The sequence below is a fragment of the Anthonomus grandis genome, chromosome 2 (genome assembly GCF_022605725.1).
Source record: "Anthonomus grandis grandis chromosome 2, icAntGran1.3, whole genome shotgun sequence".
Lineage (NCBI taxonomy): Eukaryota > Metazoa > Arthropoda > Insecta > Coleoptera > Curculionidae > Anthonomus > Anthonomus grandis.
The window spans coordinates 13,466,173-13,488,230 of record NC_065547.1 but is presented as its reverse complement, the minus strand read 5'-3'; the positions used below and the strand labels follow the sequence as shown (position 1 = coordinate 13,488,230).

At 31.8% G+C, this 22,058-nt stretch overlaps 1 protein-coding gene across 1 annotated transcript in view; it reads left to right on the top strand.

The window, feature by feature from the left end:
• The window catches only part of LOC126733584 (limbic system-associated membrane protein-like), a 607,444-nt gene extending 586,046 nt beyond the window's left edge, over positions 1-21,398 (top strand). The window contains exons 8-11 of the mRNA XM_050436933.1: positions 5,517-5,713; positions 5,779-6,034; positions 20,691-20,732; positions 20,789-21,398. Of these exons, the coding sequence (XP_050292890.1) occupies positions 5,517-5,713; positions 5,779-6,034; positions 20,691-20,732; positions 20,789-20,901 (608 nt within the window). The 3' untranslated portion in view covers positions 20,902-21,398. The remainder of the gene's footprint in view (positions 1-5,516; positions 5,714-5,778; positions 6,035-20,690; positions 20,733-20,788) is intronic.
• The last annotated feature ends 660 nt before the right edge of the window (positions 21,399-22,058 follow it).

The following is a 22,058-nucleotide window of genomic DNA, read 5'->3' as shown; positions in this document are numbered from 1 at the left end:
ATGGTCAGATCCCCACCAAACCCTACAGACAGCGCGCAGAATGTTAAGTGCTTTTTTAGCCTTATCAGCTATATGGTCAATGTGAGTGTTCCACTTTAGATGTTCTTGCAGAATATGTCCCAGATATTTAACATGGGGCTTATAATCAATAACATAATTGCCAATATGTATAGGTGGAGGGGGATTTTTGCGATTACCCTTTGTGAACCAAATTGCTTCACACTTCTCGACGGAGAGAGAAAGAGATCATTATCTTTTAAAACACTATTAATCATTGCCAATGCTCCATTTATTTTATTTGTCATAACACTGACATTGGAACCTTTCACAAAAACAGCCAAGTCCAATCAGCATATCCAATTATTTTTGCAGAATCTAAGTTCAATTGAAATAGCTCCAAGATATACAAATTAAAAAGTATAGTGCTCAAAGGAGAACCCTGTGGGAGTCCTTTTGTAGCTAGATATGGGCCCATGAATGTGCCATCAGCCTTTCTGCTGTATAGAAGTCTATTCACAATAATTTGATGAATAAGATTGTTAATTTCAATAGGAATTTGAAGATGATTTAGTTTATTATATTATTTATATATATTAACATTATCAAATGCAGACTTAATGTCTAAAAATACTGCAATGACAGATTCAGACCGACCAAAGGCCTCAAGGATGGAATTTGAGAGATAAGCAATATTATCATATATGCCCTTGCCCTTCCTAAAACCTAGTTGTTCATGTGTGAAAGTATTTCTGTTTTCAAGGAACCATTCCAATCGATTTTTAATCATGATTTGAAGGATCTTACAGCCACACATTGACAGTACTATAGGCCTATAATTTACCGGTAGGATAGGGTTTTTCTTTGGTTTTAGGAAATGAATAATGTTATATTTTCTCCATGCCTCTGGAATATGTCCCTCAAACAGACATTTATTATATATATTTAGTAAAGTTATTTTTGCTCTTATTGGTAGATGTTTGTACATTGGGTAAGCTTTGTCATCCATGCCAGGGGCGGACGATTTTTTATTTCTTAATGCGTTGTTAAATTCATTTAAAGAAAATGAAGTAACACTATTATTATCCCGTGGTTGCAAGACATCAAAATCGGGATCCAGATTCACACTAGACATATTTTGGAGAATTTCTTTTTTAATATCATCTGAAACATTATAGTTGCTTGAAGTATTATTTATATTATTTAAAAATTTTTTAATTTTATTCCACACATAACTAATATTTGACTCTCTGTTGAGAGTTTGACATAAAAGCTTAAATTTTTCTTTTTTCTTAATTTTTAGTCTCTTCTTTGTAGTTGCTATGCATTTTTTTGCAGTAAGATAATTTTCTAATGTAGGGGTATTATTAAAGTTATTTATTGCATTTTTCCTTTCTTTGATCCAGGTAGAACATTCCTTGTCCCACCACGAATTGCCAATGTTCTTAGAAACACCAACTGTTTAGTAGGAATAGCAATATCAGCCGCTCTATCCATGATGTCCATTAATTCATTATAGGTCATATTGAGGTCTTCTGCATCTATCTCTAGTATTATATTATCATGATAAAGTTGCCAGTTTGCTTTATTAAGGTTTCTGGCCATAGAAGGTGCCGTAAAAATTTTCCTTGCGTTGAGTTTTAGCGATAGATTTAGTTCTAAACAGGTCGGGTAGTGATTGCTGTTAGCACAGTCATGTATGACTTTCCAGCAACTGTTTACTGCCAATATACCACTTACCATAGTTAAATCAAGAGCACTAGAGTATGAGTTTGGACTTTGTACCAACGTACATGAGCCATCATTGATTACCACCAAATTATTATCTGAGATAAAATCTGCAATTAGTTTTCCCCCTTTGTTGATAGGAGAATCATCCCATAAAGGGTGGTGTGAGTTAAGATCACCCATTATAATGGTTTGTTCTATGTTTACACCCTGTATTAGGTCTTCCAATAAGTTGGTAGTAATATATTTAACAGTATTGACATATATATTTATAAGGTAAAGATTACCTAGGTGAATGGTAATGTATTGGGTTGAGTCAGAGTTGAAGGTTTTTAATTTGTTTGATGATATTCTTTTTAATACAGGTTGCAATCCCACCATAACCATCTGGTCGATCTTCCCTGATTATATTATATGTTGGCAGAGTAAAATTATAATGTGATTTAAGTCTCATTTAGGAATAAAATATCTGGTGATTCCCTATGAATTAATGATATCAAATTATCCCTATTGGAATTAATGCTACGAATATTCCACTGTATAATTTTAAGATTGAATTTGATGTATAATTTTTTAATTTTAAATATCTGTGTGGGAGGTATTATATGTTGTGTGTTAATTGTATTTATTTAATAGTCTGACAATTCCAGATCCAATTCTAGATCTGGGTTTTGACGGGATAATATGAGTTTTTTCAGGGTGTCAAGATAGTCATCATTTGTTGTATTCCTAACAAATTGTATACATGTTTCCATGTTACAAGGTAAATTGAAATTATGCTGTGCACTAATAGGCTTTTGAGAAGTTACTTGAGAAGGACTTGAAGAATTTGAGCACGAGAAAGACTGTGAATTGATTTGAATTTGAGAAGTGTGGTCAGGATCGGATTTATTAGGTCTAGAGTAAGGAAAAAATAAGGTTTCTTCATGGAGTTTTCTGTCATAGCCTTTGTGGACTATTCTTTTTTTATTGTTATTGACTGTAGCAACTTGAGAGTATGCCCTTTTAATAGTGCTATTGTTCATGTTTTGGGTTCTTCTTTGGTAGGGTGTAATAGGTGTTGAATTTTGGGGGTACTGAGATTTGTCTCTTAATATTGTGTTGGGAAAGTCACTTGGATTGTAAGCAAATTCTCCTTTGGTGATATAATATTTTTTGCATGCTTTATTTGCATCATGGAAAGTTAAATTTTCAAAAGCCATCAGTTCCTTAATATTTTTTTGTCTTATATATTCTGGACATTTTTTTGAAATTGATTTATGGTTTTCTTTACAGAAGAAACATTGTGTGGTATAAGAATATCAATTTCCATCATCCAAATGATTTTCCTCCAGTCCACAGTTAAAACATCTTTCCCGGCCTTTGCAGTTTGTTTTTGTGTGTCCAAAACGTAGACATCTATAGCATTGGGTCACTGGAGAAACATATATTGTGACAGGTCTTTCTAGTCTATATAAATTAATAGATCTTGGGAGAAGGATACCTTTAAAAGTGAACAAAACGGAACCTGTGGGTTCATAAGATGTTGTTTTATCCTTAATTACTTTTCTATTTAACCTTTTAATATTAAGAATTTCAATATCTCCATTTACACTGCATCTTTTTATAATTTCATCCTCTGATATGTCAGTGTCTATTTGTCGTACAATTCCTTTGCATGTAACAAAGTTAAATGGGATAAATATTTTGTAACCCTTATTTATAAGAACTTTATTTTTAATAAAATCATTGGCTGACTGAAAATTAGTAAATTCAATGGAAATTCTATTTAGGCCTTTATTATTAATTTTTTTAATGTCTGTTAAATTTAAATTAAATATGTCTCTTGCTATTTTAATATTATTGAATTTTCCTATATTGAAGCCAACCTGTTCTGTAGATTCCAAGTAAACAACAAAGGGACCTGAATCTGTTTTTGAGTAAAAAACTGTGTTATTTATTGAAGAATGTGACTCTGATGACCCTGGATCTATTTGGTTCACGTTTGACTCACATTTACTAATATCATTAATAACAAAATTACAAGGAATATTTCTCAAAGATTTTACATTTGATTTGGATACTGATTGTTTAGCTGGGGGGGATCCGTCCCCCCCTGTGTCACTCATTATGTAAAAGGATGTAAATAATTATATTTTATTAATTACCTAATTAGAAGCTAAAAAATATCTCAAAAAAGTCAAAACGAAAGCATCTGAAGAAAAATCAAGCTATAAATCAGTTATGCTCAACTTACCCTTTTATAAACAAGCACCACCCAAGTTAGTCGTGAGGAAAAGACTTTTCTTAGGTCGCGAAAGCTTATCTCAGATAAGGCAAGAATTTACGTTGCTGCTACTACCACGGTATTCACAGCAAATGAACACTAGCTTTATATATCAGCTGTTTTATTCGAGACAGCGCCTTCTAGTGGCGAAATAACATAATGCGTTTTGATTCGACTACATCTGCGGACAAAATGCATTTTGATGTGAACCCTATACTTTGCACGTCGATTTCACAGTGATATAATGCCGTTTGAAACGTTTCATTTTTACAGGATTGTAGAACACAATAATTAATTTGCAACTCCGCTTCAAGCTCAATTTTGTCCAATTTGGATAAAATGCGTTTTGAAAAGATGCTCCTCAAATGTTCTTTGATCATACTGGTAATAATTTACAAAAACTTCTTCTGCTTATCTATTTTTTTGCAATTATTAACTCAATTTTAAAAAGCCTCTGAAATATTTTTACCAATTTACAAAAATATCTTCTGCAATTGTACAAGGTGATTCATATAGCATGGAGGTCTCTAAGATGTTGGAACTGCGAACAAAGCTAGTGGGTTTAAGTAAATTTGAATATCCTATCTTAGATAATAATAATTAATTAACTTAATGATAAAAAATTAAAGTCATAACAACTTGCAGGAAATTACAAACAACAAAATTAAAATGGTAAAAAATCAAATATTGTAAACCAAAAATTAACATGGATATTGTTAAATGTGTTTATTTGTTAAATTTTTTGATTTCCAATGAAAATCATGGTTTTAGTTTGAATGTCAGTCAATTAATGTCTGGGAAATAAATGCGAGTTTTACAAAAGAATTGAGAATATTTAGAGAAATAAATACATACAGTAGCAATGAGATTTAAATATTGTATTTAACACAACCATTGTTATATATAATAATTAGGATAATATTCCTCTATTGGTCAATGACTGGAAACCAAAGATCCTGCTCTTAAGTGAGAATCATGTTACAGCTAAAATTATAGAACTTGTGAGTTACTCATAAATAGTTGCAGTTCCTTCATTTTCATGTAGTGCAATTCCTAAATTACTGTAATGAAAATTCTATAATTATTAAAAATCAGTCTGGTTTGCCTGAGTGTCACTCATGTTAAACTATTGTCATTAATATGTGGTAATCTCTCAGAGCCATTGCCAATAATTTATTTACCATTACTGGTAATTCTTATTTACTCGTAATTTAATATTTTTTTAACACTCTGATGAGTTTTTAATGCTGCGACTGCTAAAATAGTTTTAAATTGTAGAAATTCCTTTGAACCTCTTTTAGCTTACCATACGTTGTGTACTTCTCAGTTTTTCATATAATTCAATATGTTCGCTAGAAACAAATACAAATAAGATAACACTCCAAATTCATAATCTTTGGTTTTTAGCTTACAAGAATTTATAATAAATCACATGTATTTATTTCGTAAAATTATATATCTACCTCTTAAAAATATAGCAGAATTAAAAAAAATGTAAGTCACTAAATTAAAATATATTTTGTAGGCATTCCAAAAGCTGCCACCTTCAAAAGTTCCACTACAGGCAACTACAAGGACAGCTACAACATAAGCTGGGAAGTAGAATCCTTAAGTCCCATAGAAGAATATCAGCTTCTCTTCAGAAAAGCTTCTAGTCCTTTTGTTAGTGCCGGAGACGATCCCCAACCGTTACACCATCAAGGAACACAAAGAAAATTTGGGGTAAAGTTTAAAAAAAAAACCGAGTTAATCCCGAAATGCAATGCGACAATTTGCTAAACTTGCAGGAAAACCGTACGTATTCGGCAGTGGGGTACAGTGTGGGTTACGGTAGCAGTTATCCCTGGTCCGGCAAAAGCTTCCCGGATTGGAGAAATGTAATTTTGCCGGCTTCGAGGGCTTCGAGTAACAACGGGGTGCAGACGATGAGTTATGTGATCCGGGGTCTCGAACCCGGAAAACAATACGAGGCCAAAGTGCAGGCCCGGAACAAGTTCGGATGGAGTCCGGTCTCGTCGTTCTTGTTCCAAACTACGGAGAAAGGTAATGAATTTTGAATAAGAAAGAGAAATTATTTGACACGCAGGACATTGTGGGTAGTTTTCACTTGTTAGATATAATTTTTTATGACATTTGACACTAATTCTCTCCTTATCAAATAGTATTTTTGTGTTGAAGAAACAATTTTTAACTGTTGAACAAAATGATCATAAGGCCAGTAAAATTGCGCAAAAATCTTATAAAATATGAGGTATATTACTAAAACCGATCCTCTATACCTGAATTACGAAGAAATAAATTAAAAATTTAAAAATGATAGAGCTCTTATTAGGTGAAACCCATCATATTTCTTAAGAAACGAAACAACAACGACGTTGATCCTTGCCGCCATACTTAAAGTATTAAAGTATATATTTAAAAAGGGATATTCATGTTTCTACGATTTACCCTTTCACTCTAGTTTATTAATATGTTGATTGGATTTTGTATATTGACACAGCTCATGTTGGGCGATATAAGTTATGGCATAACTTTAATGGATATGACTTGCTATTTCTCTCAGAAAATTTGATCTTATTTAGAAGCAAGGTATGACTTAAAAATATGAAAAAAAGACTTTTTTAATTAATCTGCATGGCCTTTGGTTTGAAAAATAGCCCAGCAACAACTCTGTTTAACAAGGAAAAATGTAATTTTTATTTATTTATTTATTTATTTATTTATTTATCAAAAATAAATAGGATGTTAAAAGACCGAAACCCAAAGGAACATCCACAAATTACAAAGTGTTTCAGGTGTACTTAACTAATACAAAATTAAAAAATAATACAAGAGCAGAAATACAGTAAAGTGCTAAGTTTCTAATTTTGTGTTTTTGTTAATTAGAACAAGGATCTCTGACTCTGTTTTTAAACATAGAAAGAGAGCGGCAAAATAAATCGACAGAAAAAATTCGGAATTATATAAGGAAAGCATACGACTTAACGGCGAATTCCTTGCTACATTGGTTCTATACAAACAGACTGGCAACAAATAAGAATTTCGAAAATTTCGCTGAGGTATATGAAAAGGTATTTGGAATATTAGATAACTCGAGTCAATCTGATAGTTAAATATTTTATAGAGAAAAAACATGTCTGTGTGAGAGCGCCGTGTTTCAAGTGAAGATAATTGATATTTAACTCTAAGTTCTATTAAATTAGCATGTAGGTTAAATATACCAGTATTTTTATAGTCCAAAAATCTTAAAAATGTATTTTGTATTGTTTCCAATCTGTTAGCATGCACCGCATATTGTGGAGCCCAGACGACGGAGGCAAAACCCAAACGACTATAAATATCGTCAAAATATAATGCTTTTAGAAAGCTATTAGAGGTTAATAGCCTACTATTTCTTACAATTAATCCGAGCATTCTATTACACTTGATGCTTAAGTAATTAATATGTTCTGCAAAAGTTAGCTTTTGATCATATATGACACCCAGATCCCTCACTTTATCAGTCCTCTTAAGTAGAATTCCATTAAAATTATAGTCGAATTGAAATAGGTTAGTATTACGTGTAAAACTAATGAATGCGTATTTATCATAATTAAGGTAAAGTTTATTTCTCTGACAATACTCATAAAATCTGTCCAAATCATTTTGTAAGAGAAAGCAATCACCGAGATTATTAATGGAAGCAAGAACCTTAATATCGTCTGCATAAAGTAATATTTTGGAGAATGTAAAACATTTTATAACATCATTTAAATAGATTATAAATAGTAAGGGCCCAAGTGGGAACCTTGAGGTACGCCTGAGGTAACTGGATACATGGAGGACTGGTGGCCATGTACACCGTACAGTGACATGCTGGGATCGATTAAAAATGTACGACGCCAACCACCGCAGGAGATCTCCATGAACTCCCAATCCAGCAAGTTTCTGTAATAAAGTGTTATGATCAATTTTTTCAAATGCTTTGCTGAAGTCGGTGTACACAGAATCTACCTGCGTCTGACAATCCATTGAACAGAGTATATATTCCGAGTAAACAACTAAGTTGGAATCAATTGATCGTTTGGGAAAAAAACCGTGCTGCTCATCGATAATTATAGGTTTTAGAAAATGTATCAATTTATTATAAATTAATGATTCAAAAATTTTACCGAAGATATCAAGTTTACTTATTGGTCTATAATTTTTCACACTAGATTTGTCACCACTTTTATAAATTGGCACCACATTAGCCATCTTCCACTTGCAAGGGAACACACATTGCTTAAGAGATAAGTTATAAATAATAGACAATGGTTTATATAGCGACTGTGCAATTTTTTTTACAAAAAAAGACGGTATACCATCAGGCCCGCCACCCTTACGCTCGTCCAAGTCGGACAGAGCTCTCCATACTTCCTCTGAATCTAAAAAGAATGCATCAAATATGGGTGAATTATTATGATTTACTGACTGTACATAGAGTTGAAAAGCTTCCCTAAAAAAGTCTAGAATATTTGGCTGACCTGAGGTCCCCGCGCAGCTTTCTGATCAAGGTATATAGAATTGGGTATCCCACTACTTTTATTGTTAACCGAGATCAATTGCCAGAATTTCTTTTTATTCTTTGAAATATCATTATCAACAGATTTTACATAACTAACATAATCCGATCTGTTTTTGAAGGTGGTAGACAATGGTACAGTGAAAACATCTTGTCGAACTTGCATTGTCTTATTTATTTAATGTAACACGACGTTTCGGTTGGTAAGTATCTCTAACCGTTATCAAGTGTAAACTGACAGCAAACTACTATTCTATAGGCTTATATACTAGATGTGTGCAGCGATGTGGAAGGGAAAGTCATCCGTGAAAAGAGTTGGGGGGGGGGAGGAGGACACGCATTTCTCTAGATCCCACACTGTCCTGAGAGTAGAGGCTTCCAGATGTTGGGTATATCGACGCTTGGTTGGCTAAAGATCCTCTGATTCTGTGAAATGAAAGCTGCCTCTACGAACTTCCTCTTCCGCCAGTACTGTTCCTTGTGCAGAATCTTGGCTTCTGACCAATGGATATTGTGTCCATTATGCCACGCGTGGAGGAACACATCAGCTTCCTGCGAGAGACAAGAGACGCCAATGTCATTCCTACTGGTCTACGTCTCAAAACCGCTATACCAGGTGGAAGATCAGAACGTATTCTTGAACGTGCCAGTATGGAGCTGCTGCGATCTCAACTTAGCTACCACCGTTGGAAGAAAGCAAAAATAGAAATCGAATGCATTCAGCGATTCGAAGAAATCAAAGAAGTTACATTGGAGGAAGACTATCAACCAATCTTTGACAAAATAGACTTCACTTGCCAGAAACTAAGAGAAAAGCTAAGAGCAGGCCACCTTTCAAAACTCCAAAACCTTAAATCCAGACAAACCGGCAGGACTCAACCAGCACCAACTTTAACCTCCCCGCCACCATCATTAATGTGTCAAAAAGAACCCTTACCGATGCTGAACAAAAGGTGTTAAACAGAGGACTAAACTTCGCCATATCCTCAAAACCATCCTTTATAGACATAGTGTCTTCAGTAGAATCAATCCACCTACCACGTCCTAAGGCCGATGAATTTCGACACGAGGTAAGGGTTGCTCTAGACTCACTTAAAAAACAGAAACCTTCGCAGAACATCAGCAAAGAAGAGGAAACAGCTCTCAGGAATCTCAGAAGTAAAAAGAACATCAAAATTCATCCTGCAGATAAGGGCAATGCAACTGTGATTATGGACCTGGAAACCTACGAAAACAAGGTTGAGGAAGTTTTAAACAAAGGCGAATACAGGCTACTATCTAAGGATCCGACAACCATAGAAGGTCGAATTTATAGAGCACTTAAAAAGTACTCCTCAACATGGTCGGATGCGGTACGCTTTAGGCTGACACCACATTATAGCAGACCTCCACACCTATACGGACTACCCAAGATTCATAAGGAGCAAATGCCTCTGCGGCCCATCACGAGCTCTAGAAATTCGCCGACATCAGAACTCTCGAAATTCCTTTTGGAGATCATTAGACCGATCCAGGGAAATGCAGCGTCTTTCGTGCGAAACTCTGCCCACTTTGTAGACCTTCTTGGAGGGATCGGAGTCGAGACCAATGACAGATTGGTGAGTTTTGATGTCGAAAGTCTCTACACCAATGTACCCATAGGAGAGTCTCTTAACATCATCCGAGACAAACTAAGCAAGGATGCAGCTTTCTCAACTCGGACCACACTGCTTTTGGACGGGGTGATGGAACTTTTGGAGATCTGTCTTCGTAATTCTTACTTTCAGGTCAAGGATAGATTCTACGCCCAAGACGAAGGACTTCCGATGGGTTCATCTCTTTCCCCAGTAATAGCAAACATCTTTATGGAATGGTTTGAGGAACATGCAATAGATATCTCCCATTGCAAACCCAAGCTCTGGCTTCGATATGTGGACGACACCTTCATCATCTGGGACAAAGAGGAAAAAGCACTTCAGGAGTTTCTGCTTCACCTCAACAGTTTCAGACCAACAATCAAGTTTACGATGGAGACAGAGAAGGACTCAGCTCTACCTTTCCTAGATGTCCTCGTTAAAAAGGTCGGCGAAAATCTACGAACTTCAGTTTATAGAAAACCAACACACACGAGCCAGTATCTGCATTATGAGTCCAACCATCCTGCAACCACCAAAGTAGGCATCATAAGATCCCTCTACAATAGAGCTCGAACCATCTGTAGAAACGACGAGGATCTCAAGACTGAAGTGGATACCATCTACAAAGACCTACAACAGAATGGATATCCAAAGAAGCTAATAAGTAGGACCATCCAAAGGAGGCGTCCAAATCAAATCAGAGACGAGGCCACCACGACAACCAGACTTCTACCCATACCTTACATTAGGGGTACATCGGAACAAATCCGACGCATTGCCAGCAAGTACAATATTAGAACTGCCTTTAGATCTAGCACCACTATCAGAAGCGTGGTATCAAAGACCAAACCAGATGGCATGTTGGATATCAAAAATTGCGTCTACCGGATCCCATGTGAGTGCGGTGACTCATACATAGGTGAAACGAAGCGCCCTGTAGAAATCAGAGCGAAGGAACATCGCAGCTGGACCCAAAGAGGAGAGGTTTCCAAATCCGGAATAGCAGAGCACGCGTGGCATAATGGACACAATATCCATTGGTCAGAAGCCAAGATTCTGCACAAGGAACAGCACTGGCGGAAGAGGAAGTTCGTAGAGGCAGCTTTCATTTCACAGAATCAGAGGATCTTCAGCCAGCCAAGCGTCGATATACCCAACATCTGGAAGCCTCTACTCTCAGGACAGTGTAGGATCTAGAGAAATGCGTGTCCTCCTCCCCCCCCCCCAACTCTTTTCACGGATGACTTTCCCTTTCACATCGCTGCACACATCTAGTATATAAGCCTATAGAACACACTTGATAACGGTTGGAGATACTTACCAACCGAAACGTCGTGTTACATTAAATAAATAAGACAATGCAAGTTCGATAAGATGTTTTTTTAACATAATCCGAATGTATCATTGTTTTACTTTGTCAACGTAACTCACTAAATACGCGATAATGAATTTCAGAGTTTGATCTTTTCCATTTTTTATGAGCTCGATTCTTTTGCAAAATGTTATCAATAGTTTTTTTACTAAAATAAAGTGGAAAATTTTTATTAATTTGTTTTAAAGGTACAAAATTATTTATTGCATGGTTTATAATTTCATAGAATTTACTTATACATAAATTTATGTTATGATTTTTAAAAATGTTCTCCCAATCAAAATGATCAAAATGCAAATTTAGACCATCGTAATCACCTTTTTTAAAATTATAAAGATTAGTCTTATTCTTGCAATTAAGTTTATCCACTGGTGAAAGGCAAGTATCAAATTCCATAGATTTGTGATGGGGGTCCTCTTGGACCAAAGGCAGCTGATAGTGCTTAATATTTTGACAAAACACTAAATCGTTGGTTAAAATTAAATCAAGTATTCGGTTATTTTGATTTTTGAGATTATTCATTTGGAAAAGACCAAAGAAGTTAAGCATGTCATAAAAAGTATTAAATTTAGGATTATGATTTTCAGCTACATAGTAAGTTTCTCTCGGTATCCAACCAATAGTAGCGAAATTAAAATCACTGCAGATTAAAATGTTATCCCCTAATATAAAATTTGATATGCTATAAAGCTTATCCAAAAAGCAGGTTAGCGCAAGATCATTACCTGGTGGAATATAAACACAACAAAAATGGGCTTTACCGCCATTCTTAAAGTAAATCGTAACCCAGGCATCCTCTGCATCACTTTTTCACTCTGAACGTCTCACAACAGTATATTCGTCTGACAGCAATTAAACATCCACCTCCATCACTTTTCACGCTCCCAGTCTGTTCTTGGTCTCGTCGAAAAACATGGTAACCATCGATTAGTTCGGAATCAAAAACATCAGTATTCAACCAGGTTTCTGTTAGAAAGATACAATTTAAAGTTGTTGGAAAGAAAATTACACTTGAAATCATGAGTTTTAGATCTTAGGCCCCTTACATTTTGATAAAAAGATGAAAAAAATGTGAATAGGATATATTAAGACCAAGAAAATATCACTGCCACAATTCTAAGCTAAATTCTAAAGAAAAAGCCTACATAGTAAGTAAATCTTCCTCACTTCTTATTTGCTTGGCATTGCTTTCGGGCATTTTTCGCACTAAAATATTGCCATTATTAATCCAGACATATTTGTAAAACTTGGCTCGAGCTTGTTCGCGAGTTTTTTTAAAAAGGAGTTTATTATGTGGGGATAGATGTTCATTTATGAATATGTTATTTGATATACCTTCAAAAGAGAGACCGTCTTTATTATTACCTCTTCTTAGTTTTGAGACCTGAAAACAAGGTCTCGTTTTCCGTTTTTAATATTTGAATTACCTTCATTTCTTCACTTAACTTCTTTAGAGATTCCTCAAACTCCGACACCTTATGAGAACAAAAATCCACAGGCTGTAAAAGTTCATCTTACTTAGTGCGGAACTCGCGAATTTGAGCCTTAATATCACTCATAAAATCGACCATTTCAGCTTTAAATCCAATATCACCAGTACTCGTAGAATGACCCATCCCAGTTGGGGCATCGATTAGACTTTGACCCACAGGATCGCCGCTGCCGCTGCAACTTGATCATTTCCACAAAATGCCCAGTTTATCGCTAATGATACTTACTTGGTCTATCGACAGACCTAAACACATTTAGCATGATAAGAATTCCTACAGATTCCTTGGCATTGTATACCTGGAGATTTTTTCGTTATTTGTGACGTGCAGGATATACATATTGGCGACATTGTTTACTTAATTAGCCGCGAACTACTTCATATGTCGTTATGAAATTATAGAGTATCACTAAGAACACTGTAAGTTACAAAATGGCACAAAATTTACTTTATTTAAGAGACTTTAGCTACTAAATATTGCGTTTAAATAGAGAGCTGCCTAAGTACACACTGAGAAACGCTATAGACTGTGTTTTTGTAAGTTTCGTCTACTTAAATTACCTTCTTTGCAAAATGGCAGGGTTCGTCGGAACTTACAAGTAGGAATAAAACAAGTTTGCGGTTAACACCAAGCAAGAGTGCAATTTGTTAAAATATTGTAATTCATTTATCAGTGTCTATTTGTGTGAACTACATTTTTTCAAGTAAAAAAATCAGTAATCTCTTTTAAGTGTTTTTGGATTACCACTGATTGTTAAATGCCTGAGGAAGCTGAAATTAAACTGGCGAAACGTGGTACTAAACTTATGGTGTTTTATTCCTACTCCTAAGTACCGACAAACCCTGTCACTTTGCAAAGAAACAATAATTTATAATTTTGCCAAAAATTCTTGATATATTCGTTTAATCTATCTTTGCTTTAAGAATGATTAAAATCTTAGCAGTTTTTATTTTGCAATTTTTTATAATTCGAATAATTGGCGCATTCACTGCAAAAACACAGTAATTAACAGTTTTTAAAAGCCAGTACACAAAATAAAAAGATTTAATAATATTGGTATGTTAAAAATTGTTCTTTAAATGATTGCCCGCATTTGTTCCAAATACACTTACCATATTTATTCACTGACAAATTTCAATGAAAAATGGCGAACCCAACGACTTTTTGTTTATTTTTTTTCCTATGTTTAATTACGTTTATTGTCCTATATTTATTTATTATCCAAGTCCAACAGTATTTCAGAAATTTGAATAATTTTCTCTGAATGATTTAATAAACGATGCGCTACTTTGATATAAGGATTGCCAAATTTCTAAAAATTATTAAATATAAAAATTAGACAACGTGATATATAAAAATAGAAAATGACACTATGTCTAATCTAAAAAAATATTATTTGTAGTATTTACCTTTTATTCATCAGAGAATTTTTTAGAAAATTAAAACAATATATTAGCGATACCCAGTTTATTTTGCTTAAAGGCAATTAAACAAGAGAAACCTTGTTTGCCTCTAATGCGTTGACTAAAAGATGCATGGAGATTAATCAATAGATTTATGACTGTTTTCTTGACTACAAAAAAGCATTTGATAAAGTTCACCATAACCACCCTTTTAAACTGTTTAAAAGTCAATGTATAGACACAAAAGATAAATATAATAATAAATAATTTGACACACAGACGGCTAATATTAAAGTTGATAGTGAACTTTAAGAAGAAGTAAACATACAATCTGGTGTAAAGCAATGATGTGTACTATCGTCGCTAGTATTTAGACTTTATTTGCAAGAAATTATTCAGAGAGCACTGGATGAACCAACAATAGAAGTAGAAGTTAATGGAATACCCATTAGCAATACCTGGTATGCAGACGTTTATTTATAGAACATTTATTGCTGAAATAATATAAGATTAACAGAGATTGTTTGAGCAAGTAGTAATGAGGAGCGAAAAGAGTGGACTTACCTTAAATATTAAAAAGACCAAATCTATGACCATTCCAAAATCAGTCTAGTAATAGAAAAACCCATGGAGCAACGGAAAACTAGTAGAGAAAGTCAGTAAATGCTAATACTAAGGAACCACGTTCAATGAAGGTAATGAGTACAGTAAGGAAATAAATCAAGAATTAAACAAGCCAGAACCATATTTTCTAGAATGAGAAATATGTAAAATTGGTTAAAGTTACAACTTAGAGTCAAAATACTGAGATGCTGCGTTTTCTTGGTGTTGCTAATTAGAAGTAAGAAAAAAAATACAGTTAAAGACGAGATGAAGAAAACGAAAAAAATAAAAGATGTAGAGATTTAAAATTTAAATAATAATTGAAATAAATAAAATAAGATAAAATATAATTTAAATGAAAAATACAATACAAAAATAGAATTTTGTTTATTATAATTAAATAGAATAAAATTTAGAAAATAACAAAACTCAATAAAATGAAAAACAGAAATGCAACAAGTAATGTAAAAGCACAATCTCTAATAGCAAAACCGATAGCATTCAAACGAAAATGAATAGATATATTAATAAAATTGCATGAATAGAACTCAAGCTGAGGATACAATTTTAAAAATAAAACTTAAGCTTAGGGTAAAAAGAATTTTTATTACATATTTTAATTGTATTAACATCAGAGTATTAAATAAAAAAAATGAAATATGCAATTAAAAGAACCAAGAGTAATTATTACCTAAATCCTTTCTTATTTTTTCTTTCTTATCCTTGTTTTTTAATAATTATTTACTTAAGTTGATGAATTTTAATATTAGTTTGTATTTTATTTAATTTATTGATTAGAGAAGTACTTAATTATCTACCAATATATTTCATTTACTACTCATCACAATTTTGTCTCAATTTATTTTAATATTTTTTATTCCAGTCTAAACTGTTTTTTTTGTTTGTTATCTCTTAGATATTTTTAAAAAAATTCAAAAAAAGAAAACATAAAAAAATAAGGAAACTTTATAAGCTTAAATATAAAAACATAAAGGCACTAAAAAAATAACACAATAATATTAAATTAAGTTAATAAGAGTAAATTAATAAGAGAAAGAATATAAATAAGACCCTGCTTATATTTTAAAAAACAAAATTTAAAATAATGTATTAGAGAAAAGAAAAAAGATTTAATAATAAAAAAAACGGTTAAAAGTTGAAATTAAAATATTATTCAAAATTTTAAAACCTAATTTAAATTGAAGTAACAATATAAGAAAACAATTAAGAATTATATTTTATATTTACAATATGAAAAATACAAAATACTATAGATAGAAAACAAAATAATGCCCTTTAAAAAAAATTAAAATATAAGATGAAGGATTTTGTATAAATGCTGCTATTGATGGACTATATAAATTAAAGCATAACTTACATAGATCTGACTCACCAGTGCCTTATGTATAACCTAAAGGATTTATTCTTTGGGTTTTTTATGTTTATTGTTTTAGTTTTCTTAAAACTTTTTAATATTTATATCACAGCATCTGATATGTTTTAACTCTTATTTTAAATATTAATACTTAGTTTATTTACCCTTTTTCACATTATTTAATAAATGAATATTGGAGAAAAAAAATATGACTTAAGATTAAACAATAAAAAAATACTACAAAATAATAATAATAGGTAACAAAATAAGACTCGACACATAGTTTTGACCTATAAAATTAACATTTTTTTAATTACCTTGTTCTATTTTTTTTGTTACTTTCTTAATTTTCGCTTCATGTTAGTTTTTCTGCTTGCATATTTTCATTTTTATGTCCAATGTCTTTATTTTATTCTTATCTTATACAATGGTATATCTTTTATAATATTATAGCCTACATTTCCCAATAGTCAACATTTCCTTTGCTATTTTATTTATTCTTTTCGATTAAATATTATTATAAAATGCATTTTTCTCGAATCAATAAATGCAGTATATGTATATAATAAATTAAAAAATACAAAAAAATACTCTAATGTAACATTAGAGTTTAAAAAAAAAATAACATACAATTAAAACAAATGAAATTAATTAACAATTAATAATTATAATTAATTAAAAAGTATCCCCTAATTTTTCTATACTTTACAATTTTTTTGTACTCAATATTTATTTATACAGGGTGTTTCAAGATTCACTACATATATTTTAAAGGCGTATTCCTGAGGTTCAAATAAGACTTTTTTTTTCCTATAAACATGGGTCCTAAAATGCACCCCCTTCAAGCTACAGCCATCGCAAGAAGTGTAAAAAAAATCGATATTTAAAAACTGCGTCTACAGTTTTGCATCAAATTTAACGAAATTTGGAATACTCCTGTTATTTTAGGCGGTCTATTTACTTTTTATCTTAAAAAAAGGTGTAAAACTAATTTTAAGGGGTAAACTGAGGGGATGCACACTTTTAACGGTCAAAATTTTATGAACGCATACATTTTTTTTAAAATTAAGCTACACCAGAATATGGGCCATACAAAAATCTAAATTTTATGTCTCTCGCATTTTGTTGATAATACGAATAGTTTTTGAGAAAATCACCGATTAATAAAAGGCTACCAATAACGTAATAATTAAAATTTAAACAGATAATATTAAGTAGTAGGCTGTGACTATTTGTTTTAGGACATTTTTTAAGCGGCACGACATTTAACAATAAATAGGTAGACTGGTTTTGCTATTGTTGAAACTTTGTTATTGAGTTTTTTTCAATAAATTGATGAACAATTATTAACATTAAAAAATGACGGTTTATAAAAATACCAAAATTGGTTAAAAAATTATTTAACATTTATTAACATAATAATTAATTATTTTTTAAATAAACAATAAACTTCTGAGAAACAAATATTTATTTAAATAAAAAGTGCTCGAAATGCGCACTCCCCGCTGCAATACAAGCCTCCATTCGTCTACTCATAGATTGTCTTACTCGCTCTAAAATTCCGGGAGTATTTCTTATTGTTTCAAAGGCATCAATAATTCTTTGCCTTAGGACCTCGAGCGAAGGCACTTGACCAGGATTATAGACGAGGCTTTTTACATATCCCCAGAAAAAAAAATCCAGAGAATTGCAGTTCGGGGAGCATGGCACTACCAATCTATCTCTCAGGAAACAGAAAGTTCAAATAGTCACGCACTGTTATACGGAAATGAGGGAGGGCACCGTCATGCATAAACCACATGTTCGCTCGCACATTTAAAGGTTCATTGTCTAGTAAACCATTTAAATGGTGCTGTAGAAAGTCTAAATAAGTGTCGCCAACTAAAATTCTAGGAAAAAAGAAAGGACCAATTAACTTATCTCCCACTAAACCTGCCCATACATTAAGGCTAAAGTGCTTCTGGTGGTGAGATTGCCTAATTTCGTACGGATTCTCTGCTGCTCAAACATGCACATTGTGAAAATTCACCACCCCTTCCCGCGAAAAATGAGCTTCGTCTCTGAATAGAATACTTGATAAAAAATTACTATCTCTCGCGCATCTCTGAAGTAACCACCTTGCAAACTGTAAGCGCCTTGGGAAATCTTGAGGTAGCAAAGCTTGAACTCTTTGAATATGGTATGGATACAAGCTATTTTCGTGCAAAACCCGCCAGACAGTTGCATGAGAAACATCCAAATTTCGAGCTATTTGTCGGGTGCTTAGGCCAGGATCGTCGTCGATGGCATTCAAAATTTGCTCCTCTGTCACTGGGTTTCGTGCTTGTTGCGGTCTGCCTGCATTGTTCCTGGGGGTCCGAAAACTACCGTATTTCCTAAGATGCTGATGTGACTCTGAAAATTTTCGTACATTCGGGAGTCGGCGATTAGGAAACCTTAACTGATAGAATCTTTGCGCTTCATACGCGTTACCATAAGCAAGACCATAAACAAAATGGATGTCTGCATGATGTTCGAATGAATAACGTTCATTTTCCATTTTAGCAATGTTAGCGTTTAGAAATAAAACATGGGAATAAAAACTACACTTTAAATCTAAAACGGGAAGTAAACTACTAGAATTAAACAAAGTCAACAATGACAGTAAATTTATTTTACTCCAAATGGCAAGCAAGTTAAAAAATGTTTAAAACAAATACTCGCCTAAACCTCAAAAATAAAAATGTTAACAATTGCGAAACACAGCCTACTTCCTACATTTTTTCTTTGATTTTTAATTTACGATATTGCTATTCTTTTATTCACCGGCGATTTTCTCAAAAACTAATAGTCGTATGAAAAAAATTCAAGAGACCAAAAATTAAAATTTTTGTATGGTCTATTTTTTGGTGTAGCTTAATTTAAAAAAAAATGTTTGTACACATAAAATTTTGGCCGTCAAAAGTGTGCACCCACTCAGTTTACCCCTTAAAATTAGTTTTACGCCTTTTCTAAGATAAAGAGTAAATAGACCGCCTAAAATAACGGGGGTATTCCAAAGATGCAAAACTGTAGACACAGTTTTAAAAAATCGATTTTTTACACTTCTTGCGATGGCTGTAGCTTGAAAGGGGTGCATTTTAGGACCCATGTTTATACAAAAAAAAGTCTTATTTTGACCTCAGGAATACGCCCTTTAAATATATGTAGTGAATTTTGGAACACCCTGTATATGTGTGTTTTGATTTAAATTTATAATATTACTTTTTTTATTTATTTCTTGTAAAAATATTTCTTTACTTATTACTTTATTTCCAATATTACTAAAAGATCAATCTAGTCTCAAGTTTACTGCATTTTGTTTCTAATTTTTTTTCGTTATGTTAGTTTTTTAATGGTCTATTGTAAATTACCTTTAATATAAAAATTTATTGTACTTAACTTAACTTTTTATTTCTAGTTCAAATTAATTTTTTTAAGCTTTGTCGTTTAATTATTTACGAGTAAATAAAATACAAGAATAGAGAAAAAATAAAGAAAAATTAATTAATTAATAAAAAAATGAAAAACATTAAGAAAAAAAAAGGTTATGAAACAAAAACTGAAAAAGAACAAAAATAATACCTAGTTTATAATGTTAAAAATATATAATTCAATATTTAAAAAATAGATAGATGCAACATATAATTTGCCATTAAATATTTAAAAGATAATTTTAAAGATAAATTAAGAGATAATGTAAAGTAAAAATACAGAAGAAAATTAAAAACTAACTATATACAATTAAAAAAAAATTTAATTATTTTAATATTGACAGAAATAAGAAAAGTGCAATTAAAAAGAAAAAAAAAATATAACCTTGGAAAATAAAATATTTCGATGGAATAAAAAAAACAGAAATGCATACAACTTGGGCGAAAAAATGGTCAAATCAAACAAATTTCTAAATTATAAATGAAAAGAGTTAAGAATAAAAAAATAGGTAAAAATTTTAAAATTAAGAAAAAATCAAAACATTTAAAAAAATTTTTTAAAAAATATACATTATTTTAAAAAATACACATATTTTAAGAAAATTATACTAACTAATGATAGAATTTAGCACTAATAAAAAATGAAAAGATAATACAATAGAACGATTAAAAAATTTTTTTTTGAAAATTAAAATTTGAAAATTAAAATTGAAATATAAAAAGCAACTTTCATCAATCGAAACAAGAATATAAAAAAGTTTAAAATTAATACCAAATAAAAGAAAAAACTCATTAAGAAAACTAAATATATTTAAACCTTTATAATAAATTTATTTAATTTCCAGATTCACCTTTTGCGGACGTGCGACATTACTACGACAAGCAAAGTAAGTCAAATTAATATTAAATAAATTAACTAACTAAAAATAACTGTTTTTTTCAGGCCCAAGTCCAATAGGAAACTTCTTCGGAATATCCACCTCAAGCAGTCCAACAAACTACCAGTTAACCATGGCAGCTTTAACTACTATCGCACTTATTAGTCTAAATAGCTAAGAAATAAAATAAGACATAAAAATAATTGCTCTGTACAAATTAATTTTCTAATCGCACACAATAATTTCAGAATCAAACCATCAAAGATTTCCATAAAATAGGTATGAGTATTGAGTTTATGTGTTTATGGCTAAAGCGTATTTTATGGGGGTCCAATCAAATATATTTTTTATGTTTATGCACCAATTTTTATAAATTTATTATGTCCAGTAATTTATGTAAATAAACAAATATTTAAACAGAAAAATGTAAATTCACATTATTCCTTTATCGCTATAGGATGAACTTTATGTATGTTAGGTAAAAAAACCGCTTTGGATATTTATATGGTATAATAAATGTGTCTTTTTTTGTGTTTAGCCAAATTTCTGAATAACTAAAAAACAACGTTTGAGTGCTGAAAAGTCTGAATGTTAAGCTTATGTAAGTGTAAATAAGTACGGTTTAGGAGGTGCAGGGACTGAAAATATGGCAAATAAATATTATTTATTATTGTAGTACGTGTTTTAATCCTTAACAACCTTTCTAGTAAATATGTTCTAACTGGTGATTTATGGCCCTAGTTATACATTGAAATACATAATCCATTTTTACGCTTCCTTAATTGATCCTTAAGATATGATGGAAGACTTGATTTTTTATTGGTGACCTCGAGCTTTTGGCGCCACCTAGTGTCCAATATTTCTTCAGAAGCTTTGCAATAATGCCAACAGGGTCTTGGCAAAAATGTATAAATAGGTCTTTTCCGTTATATATTTTCGATTGCCTGGAATATATTTTTGGATAATAAGCCACAGCCGGACTATTTATACAGACTATTATGCAAAAAATATTTAAGGAATAAAAAAAACAAAAAAAAATATTAAGAAAAAATAGGAAAAACTACTTAAACAAACATGTAAAAAATCCTTTATAGATATTTTGAAAGCTGAAAAGCTATTTAACGTGGAATTAAGAACAAAAAGCCAAGCTTTAAATAAATTATAGCAAAAATAGAAAATTAATTTCAAAGAAATAAAATACGAAAAGTAAAGAATAATAAGAAAACTTATTTAGGGTGGTCTCCCAACTAGCAAATTAGGTTCTATAAGGTCTGTATAAACAACTATAAGATATATCTTTTAGGATACTAAAATTCCTATAACGTGCTACACAAC